Here is a 9,359-nt window from a genome sequence, read left to right as displayed (position 1 = left end):
TATTGGCACCAACAGCATATATATCATTACACAGCGGTCCCGGATATTTCGAAGAACTAACGTTCCAGTTTATTTAAACCGGTTGGTTTAACAGCCACGCTTTTATTTGACACTTTACTGGTGCAATTTTTTTCTCGCTGCGTGTTTTTAACGACTGTTGTTTTGCGACTAATTTCCTTCTCTTCGCTTTTTTTCAATTAATCTGTTACCCGTAGCGTGTTTTAGCGACTGTCATTTTTGTTCTAATTACCTTTTATTCGATTTTTTTATTAATGTAATTTTTATTACTGTATTGGAAGGAAGCTATAACTAGAATGTTCCGATTTGTCAGCCCAGTTCACGTCTCAGATCGCCTTACGTTTTGTTATTAATAGCCCGCACTTGCCCGGCGTTCTTTGTTCAAAGAATCGGTAACTACGTTTAAAAAATATTGCTTTTGTATTACAGGTTTCTATGTGCTAAAGAATGATGGATCACGAGGGGTTGGGTAATTGATCCTTCCTTAGGTGGGTATGTCAAAGAAACTATGTGATTTGCTAAATAATGAAAAATGCTGCAAGGTAAGATGGGATACCGTTACCATCGTTCTACATCCCACATTTTCGAAAGTGATTTGAACACGCGATCGTAATATACAAAGTTAGTATAGACCAAGTTAGGAAACGGATTGTAAAACAACGAGTTTTGTTATCCATTGTCTCCGCGTCTATGACGTCATAGTCGCCGCCATTACGCAGCCCACGGCATAGCATTTTATCATTGCTGAGAGCTGTTTTTCGTCTAAATATTGCAATTTTTTAGGAACCAAGCACTTCTGCGCGTAAAAATGGCTTTCTACTAATGTTATATCACAATAATAAACCTCACATAAAGAATCAATTTTTTTTAAACACTCAATCGATTAAAGAGTAAAAAAACAGAAAATATCAAGTATACCAACCAAAAACATAAAAGAACATGTTTAAAATATTAAAATACAAACAAAAAACGCATAACATTAACATACACTGGTGTATCTAGTTGCAGTTTTGCATGTAAATTGTCGTGACTTTACTCTTTGGGTCACAAACTTAACACGTATACCCAGCAACGAAACTTAATGTATGTTTGTAAAATTTGCCTAATATCAAAGTGACATTGAGGAAAACAACACTGAGTTACTGATTTTGGTCCTCTGCTTAAATTAATAAGCTACCTTTTCTGCGTTCAGGTTCTTTATGAAATCGAAAAACGCGAACACCTTATATGGTAGTACTTAAGCAGTTTGAGCTGCATGTCCACTCATGTTGGATTATAAATGTAGTATGTAATGGTTCTGTAGATTCGTAGGTATATGATCATATACTATTATGTAAACTAAGCTAATGGCTGCTAATTTTAATCGCTAACGTAAAGTACCATGTTAAACCACACTTAACGCTCTTGCCAGTCAAAATACTAATTTACTCCACTTCAATTCTTAGATTTAATATTATATAACAACACTTATATTTAAAATTATATTATAAATGTTAAAACAACCGCTATACGTGTTTTCTAGCTTTGTATCGCTTCCAAGAATCAAATAAACACACGCCGACAATGCATTTGTATTGGCGGTTTACGCTCTGTGGGCTCCATAATGGCGGACACAAGCGCCGTTTCCTGACGTGACGTTGGTAATATATATTGGCCATCCACACTAATTCAATAGTTTGTTTGCTTTCTCCAAAAAAACAACCAGCTTAACAATAGTGTACAAAATATGACAAAAAGAGATTTTCTCAAAATGAAGGAGTTATAATATATACCTCAATCTCACCATATTGTAATCTCAAGTGGATTCAGCAAAAAAATAGTAACAAACTTAGATTCTGTGCGAATATTTCTAAAAACAATAAAAGAAAAAACGCACTATTCTATTTTACTATAGCAGGGGGTGATATAACATAGAACGAATCTGCTATTAAGAAAATCTTCACAGTTTTTAACCTCTAACCCCAAATTTCAAAGATGATCAAATTTCAATATTTGTCACCTAAAATCTTTTATAAATTAACCTGGAAACAGCTTGGCTTGCAAAGTTAATTTTTTTACCGCATGGCCATATATAGTAAACGGGATTTTCCCATAGCGGACACGTTCTATGATATAATGGAGTGGGGGGAAGGTGGGACATCTTTAGCACATAATATACGAATATCCTGATCGTGTATTAAACAATTAACAACGGTCTATGGAAGTCGTGACGGTATAGTTTTATAATTATTTAAACGTTTTTTGTTTACTACCTATTGGAACGATAAAATAGAGTTAGAAGGTGTCCCATCTTCCCCCACCCAACGGTATCCCTTCTTTTTATATTATTATTATATAGGTAGCAGTAAAGGAATATGAAAATAATGTAATATGGAACAAAAGAGTGCAAATTTAGGGAAAAATAATAAATCATAGCAACAAACTAATAGAAATAAGATCTACTTCTGGTGCGGAATTAAGTCGTCGCATATTTTAACAAGTTCCGTGTTTTGATGCTTAGTTTGATCTAGTTCAACTTTTAGAGATCTTTTCTTTGACTGTGTCATCTTTAGTTGCATCTTTAAACAATGAAGGAATGTTAATTGTTTATACTCGCGTGTTGGGGTAACCACTGTTGTTATAGCACGGGTGTTTGGTTTCAAACACTTTGTGAGTTGTGCCAGCTCACGAGTTAGCACATGTGTAACTTTGTGAGTGATTATTTAATGAGATTTAAACATAATGTGTGGCTGAAAGTTTAAACAGCCCATAATAAAACACACACATTTCAACAAAAACATAAGATTGAGTCTTCACCTGTAAACTTTGTAGTTTGGCTTTGTTCTGTTTTTGCCTCAATGTAATTTCTTCTTTCGAACTGAAAACAATAGGATTAATAGACCAATGTAATATAATATAATTATATAACAACATATAATCTAATCTTTAAAGTTATCGGTCCCAGATGTGATTTTTATAAAGGCAATCATAAAATACGGCATCACAATAAAGTAGAGAAATTGAACACCAGTGTGTAGTGTGTACAACCAAATTATTAAATGACACCCCCTTTTTGGTTGCAACCCAGGGGGTTGAGAAGTAGTAACTTACTTGGCAATATTAGTTTTAAGGTTTTTAATTGTTGCTTCTGTTTTTTGTTTGGTTTCTTCATCTAAACTTTTAACGTAAGCAATTGCTTTCTTTAACGTTACTTTGTTGGTGTCATAAGTTGACGAAATATCCTTCAACCTCTGCAGACAGTGTATGTTAGAAGCATAGACGTAACACTACAGTGAGGAGTCTGGGGTGACAATGACATATACCCACTTTGAAACAATGGTGACATTATATTTTGCTGCCTAGTTTTACACCTAATTCAGCTTTTTCTTTGCTGTTAAGTCTCTATACAAACAAGTCAAGTCAAAGTATATTGCATTCAACACATTAATCAATGACAATAAGGTTCCCTATGTTCAACAACTATATGTGTAACTGCCTTTTACCATTGGCATGGCAGAATTTGTTCAAAATTGCAAAAAAACTGTTACATCTGCGATTAGAAGCCGTAAATTTAAATTAGAAGCAAATAGGAAGCGAATAATATTTAAATCTGCTGTGTATATCTGCTTAATGAATGTCACGTACTCGCTAAATGGTCAATACATTTTCGTAAATATATTTGCCTTTTTCTAATCTGACCCTGGTTACAGTAACTACAGTAACCTAAAGGAATAGTTTAATATAAGTTTTGTTGGTGATATTTAATATTTATCTGACAATTTTTACCTTATAATGTTCAATCACTTTGGTGGTCTGTGCATCAATGACGTTCATTGTTTCAGATAATTTACTTAAGACTTCATTTCCCTGCAATTAATTATTGTTGATATTATTTTGAACAATTTAAAAATTAACTAAGATTAAGTTTAATAATTGAAAATAAAATCAATAAACCAAGCGCCCACAGACGGAAAAGTCTTTCTTTAAGTTATTGGCAACAATGGCATATATTTTAATATTTATTTATCATTTGAGTTATGTGACCAAGATTTTTAGCATGGGCCAGTCTGCAGAATAAGGCAGTTCATGACGAGATCACATAAAAATCTACTTTCAAAATAAAAAACGTACATTTCTAATTTTCTTATCCACTTAAAAAACTTAACACATCATTTACGATTGTATTTGGTTTGTTGTTTAAACTAACGTGCATGGTAACTCGTAAGGTGAAACAAGGTGTATGAAACAGAACATCCGTGTTATAACGACTGTCATTTTTTGGTCATGCGAGGGTAAAGCAAGTAGACTACATTCGTTTATTCATTACCAAAAGTTTGTAAACAAAATCACGCGTGTACCTACCAATGCTACCATACAATGCAGTCATAGCGTGGTAAAAAACGCTCGACAATCTATACAACATAAAACATAACAGGTTATGCTTCTTAATATTTAAAAACAAACCTTTGTTTTCTCATCTTGTATTTCTAATATCCTGGTTACTTGTAATTCATAAGATACAAGTCGTTGTTGTAATTCTGTAAAAAATATAAAAACATATTAAACATATTATGTTTCTTTTTAAATTACATTTAGATATATATATATATAACCAATAGCCATGCATTGGCAAACCAGGTTATGCGACGCATACATCAGAATACTATTGGGGTAACGGGTCAACTCTGGCCTAGATCGAACGCCGTAGCAAAGTGGTTAGTGTGCCCACCTTAAACCTAGAGGTGATAGGTTCAAGGCTTGTCACTGCTACCATTGTGGCAAGTTACATTCATTCATTCATGAATCTCTTCCCATACCCCGTGGCTTGCCATACTTAATGGAGCTGAGGACTTTTACAAATTAAAATGCATATTCCAAGGGATTTAAAATAACAACTGTAGATTATTAGACAAGACAGTATACAGTATGCAATTTTACCATCCACTAATTCTTGGTGCGTTGCTTTTGATTTTTCGATCAGTTTTCCCTTTTTTTCAATCTGTATTGTTAAAGAGTAATTAGAATTTTATATGAATAAATTTATCTGTATCCTCGCGTGACAAAACAACTGGCTAATGGCAGTGTTTACAGAGGTGTTCTGTTACATACACAACTTGTGCCTGCCTATGAGTCCTATGAAGTTGAACATCACATGTTTTAACGTATACAGCTGACAACTTAAATTCATAAGAAACCACTGTATTGGAGCAATTGCCATTACGTGGCTTGCCCGGGACATTTTATGCAGATGCGCCCACAAAAGTAGCAGAGGCGGGACTTGAACTCAGTGACTCTGGGCTATTAATATGTAAGTAAGCTAACCAAAGTTTCACAGCGCCGAATAAGTCGGTTAAAACAAAAATGCTCAAACCTCTAATTTTAAAGCATCAAGTCGGTCGAAGGTATCGTCTGTATCTTCCTTATCATATTCAAATATCATTTTGAAACAGTACAACTTAAATTTAAGTTAAACTGTAACAAATTAAAGACTGGTCGATAGACGGAGAAATAAAAATTTATTTCTGGTAGGTGGCGCTAACAATTATTTTATAATGTTTAGGGAGCTGTTTGTTCCTACTTTTAAGAATTATTTTTACATTTTTTGTAAATCATCTTTTAAATCTTAACCTGTGTTCGTTACTCGTTCTGATCAACACAAAATTAAAGTATACAGAAAACTTTTATACAATACTTTTCATGGAGCGGCCTCCAATACTTTTCATCAGAGTCCGTACTGCTTTTCATGGAACCTGGTAATAACAAACCAATAAGTTCCAAAGATGACACGGCAACTAGTCACTGACATTTTTTATGTTTTGGTCGATTTTTCTGCAAAGTATAGCATGTGACTATCGCCTCGCACCAGCTGATTATTTCCTCGTTTTTCGATGATTGGCTCTCTTGCAACGCGTGGCATTTAAACAGAGTTTTAGTTTAGATGATGTTAATTCCATACCAGGTTACAAGTTGGAAGGTTTCAACAAGTCTCATGCGGGACATAAGTTAAGTATTAATATCATTAATTTATAACTAATGTAAGGCATTGTAGAAATGTATATTCATAGTACATTACTACTTTATTACACTGATTTTTCTTCTAATTAGAATTTTTATTTGTAATTTGTATTGTAACCAAGTTTTGTGCTATGCGCGCAGGACCAGCTTGTGTTTTATAACCGCCGCTTGGTCGCGCTAGGTGTAACCCCATGTTATAAATAAAAAATTTAAATAACAACGCGAATCTGTTTTTCGAGTAAATGAATTTATGCATATATTAACTTATCACTTTGCTATATAATATGTACTATTATGCTAACTTCTGCCACTCCACAAAATAAGTGGCAGTTATTAAATCAAATACAAAATTTCTTTATAGAAGTTATTTATTTATTATCAGTTATTTATTACACCACAAACAACAATTAAAACTAGTAAGCAAGATAAGCAAAGTTAAGCGCTAGATCACAGTAAACACATATAAAAACTAACAATCCACTAAACTAAAGTTGTATTTAAACTGAAGAGTTTTAAAAGCAAGAGTGCATGAAGGAAAACAGTGGAAGTATTATGGCTTGAAAGGCAGCGGCAAGGTTAAACTAAAAGAGCGAAAATTCTCGATTTGTGAGGGCCATGGCATCCACAAAGCTGTAATAATAAACAGTTGGTGTTATTATGTTACTTATGCTACTAGGCATAATGTCAAAAAATTTATCTGTTATATAAAATTAGTTTGTGTTAATATTTTTTCTTAATTTTTTCTATTCATTGTTTGTATTTTTTTTATTGTATTAAAAAAATGATAATATTTTACTTTAATCTACTATGCCTAGTCATTAATACATTGGCTATAAATATACAAATTGTATATCAGTATAATAATAATATGCTTCTCAAAAAAATTAGAAATTAATATATATATTATATACAGTAGGGTGGGGGAAGATGGGACACCTTTTCAGTCTATTTTCTCGTCTCACTGGGTAGTAAACAAAGAACATTCAAAAAATTATATAACTGTATCCTCACGACTCCCATAAACCGTTGTTAAATGTTTAAAACACGATCAGGATATTTGAGTATTATGTTCTAAAGGTGTCCCGTCTTCCCCCACCTTACTGTAGTAGTCTAACCTTGTCATCTCACTACTGCAATGAACATATCTAGCTGTACGGGCCCATGGATAAGTCTTAGCAGGTGGTGTCCCATCGTTAGCAATCCACCAACCAAAGTTGTTGGCATCGGTAAGTGGGATCCGATATAATTCGTTTGGTGCTAAGTGCATTGTGTAAACATTTATAATAAACTCATGGAATATAGGCCTAGTTGACCCTATATGGCCTCCTGAAATTAGCCATTTGGAATTAGCTTGGTATTAATTTAGTGCTGAGTTGTATTTGTTCACAAATTCAGACATTGTTTAGGTGAGTTATTGTTTCAATTTAAATCTAAATCCTGAGACCAATGATTTGCCATAGGACCTTACCCATACAAAAACAATGCTGGCAAAAAAAACAAGATATGTTCCTTGAGTGAATTGTGGGAGAATGGAACTGCATTATATTTTTTGATGTCTTTAATTAGTAACGCACAAGCATTATCATGTACATTATTACACGCTGCTTTCATGTGTACCGCGCTTCTCATCTTTCCTTTACAGAGTTACTATATCAACTACATAAACCAAACTTACAATATCCAGATCTGACATGTTTCTTCAGCAATGTTATGTGTTTAGAATAACTTCTTTCATTTCCAGCGGTTGGATTTGTGTAGTTATTAAAATGATCTGTAACTCTGCCAGTATTAGGAATTGGCGGCAGTTTAAGCGGTGCTGGTTTAGGTTCTGATGACCCTAAAATGGGAAAAACATTTCTTTAACTGTTTGCTGCATTAAATACCATGCAAACTACTAAAATGTACAACCGGTGCAAATTAATATAAAAAACAACGTTGCATTACCTGTAGATACAGGGCAAGTAGCTGGACGTTTTTCTGCCAACCTTGATTTAATAGAATCCTGATAACCAAGACCGGTTAAACCAAAAAACGCCATAATTAAAGGAAAAAAATTCGGCAGTAGATTTGCAAACTACACAAGTCGTAAGTAAAGAAAAAGGAACGCGCGCTAGTTGTCATGGCAATGAAATCACTCTTGCGTTACGTTATAGAAATAGTATAAATTAAATTATCACATGAGCGAAATCGTAAAGTTTGCTACATTTTTGCGGGGAGAGTGCTTGATATGAAGTGTATAATAATTTTGTTATCTACTACTACTATGGACACCTTCTCAATTTACTGAAGCTAAGCGCATTGTTTATTATTTCCCTTCGTATTTCCTGTAATGAATAACGGAAGGTGTGCGTTCATATTTTTCTGGGAATTGACCAACTCACATGCATGCAAATATCACAAAGGTCTCTTTAACCCGAGTATATACTAAGCTGATGGTTTAACCTAACCAATGCATATATATACTACATGTAGGTATAACTAACTGTAACTATATGTATATAACTGTATATATAATATTTGGTAGTTATATTATACATTGGTTTAGTTATATAAGCATTGATTTATCTAAATGTTTGCTTGTATTTTAGCGCATGGTGCTAAAAGAAAACGTAGGGTTATCTATTATGGCACAGTTAAACTTAGCTGCATTACTATTGCTGTGCTGCTTGTCGATTGGATTTGGTTGGAGAGTTACAAAGAACGAAGGTTACATTTATCCAACGGAACTTTACTTTAAGCAGAATCTTGACCACTTTGATTTTACCATCAATGCAACTTTCACACAACGTTATTTTGTTAGTGAGCAATACTGGACAAAGATGGATGGACCTATATTCTTTTATACTGGAAATGAAGGGGATATTGAATTATTTATTAAGAACACTGGGCTTATGTGGGATATTGCTCCAATGTTCAAAGCCATGGTTGTGTTTGCAGAACATCGTTATTATGGGAAATCTAAACCCTTTGGGAACCTGAAACCTTCCACAAAAACTATTAAAGAATTCTCATACTTAACAGCTGAACAGGCTTTGGCTGATTTCGCAATTCTTGTTAAGCATATAAAGTCGACTGATTCAAAAGCAAAGAATAGTCCAGTGGTTGTGTTTGGTGGGTCCTATGGAGGAATGCTAAGTGCTTGGTTCAGGTTAAAATACCCCCATATTGTGACAGGAGCTATTGCAGCATCTGCACCAGTGCTTTACTTCCCTTCTACTGTAAAATGTAGTCAATACAACGAAGCGGTGACCAATAATTTTTTGAGTGTTCAGAATGGTGAGACTTGTGTTGCCAATATAAGGAATGTCTGGAAAACAATGAATGAAACGGCTAAAAAACCTGGTGAC

The 9,359-nt window shown here is 33.8% G+C and overlaps 3 protein-coding genes across 3 annotated transcripts in view; 1 reads left to right on the top strand and 2 right to left on the bottom strand.

Annotated features, from left to right (window-relative positions):
* Positions 1–1,571: 1,571 nt before the first annotated feature.
* On the bottom strand, positions 1,572–5,511 carry LOC100182182 (coiled-coil domain-containing protein 69-like). Its single transcript, XM_002127641.4, has 7 exons — positions 5,369–5,511; positions 4,936–4,996; positions 4,462–4,535; positions 3,784–3,864; positions 3,109–3,248; positions 2,815–2,875; positions 1,572–2,576 (listed from the first exon to the last, which is right to left on the bottom strand). The coding sequence occupies exons 1-7, from the start codon at positions 5,435–5,437 to the stop codon at positions 2,457–2,459; spliced, it is 606 nt and encodes a 201-aa protein (XP_002127677.1). The 5' UTR covers positions 5,438–5,511; the 3' UTR covers positions 1,572–2,456.
* Positions 5,512–6,142: 631 nt separating this feature from the next.
* Positions 6,143–8,106, bottom strand: LOC100179848 (testis-expressed protein 49-like). Its single transcript, XM_002127705.4, has 4 exons — positions 7,957–8,106; positions 7,688–7,849; positions 7,128–7,269; positions 6,143–6,642 (listed from the first exon to the last, which is right to left on the bottom strand). Exons 1-4 carry the CDS (start codon positions 8,048–8,050, stop codon positions 6,594–6,596), a joined length of 447 nt encoding a protein of 148 aa, XP_002127741.1. The 5' UTR covers positions 8,051–8,106; the 3' UTR covers positions 6,143–6,593.
* A 466-nt stretch (positions 8,107–8,572) lies between these two features.
* The window catches only part of LOC100177495 (lysosomal Pro-X carboxypeptidase), a 2,618-nt gene continuing 1,831 nt past the window's right edge, over positions 8,573–9,359 (top strand). The window contains exon 1 of the mRNA XM_026837305.1: positions 8,573–9,354. Within this exon, the coding sequence (XP_026693106.1) occupies positions 8,604–9,354 (751 nt within the window). The 5' untranslated portion in view covers positions 8,573–8,603. The remainder of the gene's footprint in view (positions 9,355–9,359) is intronic.

Source organism: Ciona intestinalis, chromosome 1 (genome assembly GCF_000224145.3).
Source record: "Ciona intestinalis chromosome 1, KH, whole genome shotgun sequence".
NCBI classification, from domain to species: domain Eukaryota; kingdom Metazoa; phylum Chordata; class Ascidiacea; order Phlebobranchia; family Cionidae; genus Ciona; species Ciona intestinalis.
This window is presented reverse-complemented; position numbering and strand designations above follow the sequence as displayed.

Bases quoted from the DNA above. Each gene is read 5' to 3' on its own strand.
- LOC100182182 (XM_002127641.4), bottom strand. From the start codon at position 5,437: ATGATATTTGAATATGATAAGGAAGATACAGACGATACCTTCGACCGA. The intron at 2,876-3,108 runs GTAAGTTACTAC...TATTGTTTTCAG, and splicing joins CTTAAAACTAATATTGCCAA to TTCGAAAGAAGAAATTACAT. The intron at 2,577-2,814 runs GTGAAGACTCAA...CATTGTTTAAAG, and splicing joins CCAAACTACAAAGTTTACAG to ATGCAACTAAAGATGACACA.
- LOC100179848 (XM_002127705.4), bottom strand. From the start codon at position 8,050: ATGGCGTTTTTTGGTTTAACCGGTCTTGGTTATCAGGATTCTATTAAA. The intron at 7,270-7,687 runs GTAAGTTTGGTT...CAATGCACTTAG, and splicing joins ACATGTCAGATCTGGATATT to CACCAAACGAATTATATCGG. The intron at 6,643-7,127 runs GTTAGACTACTA...TTATTATTACAG, and splicing joins TGCAGTAGTGAGATGACAAG to CTTTGTGGATGCCATGGCCC.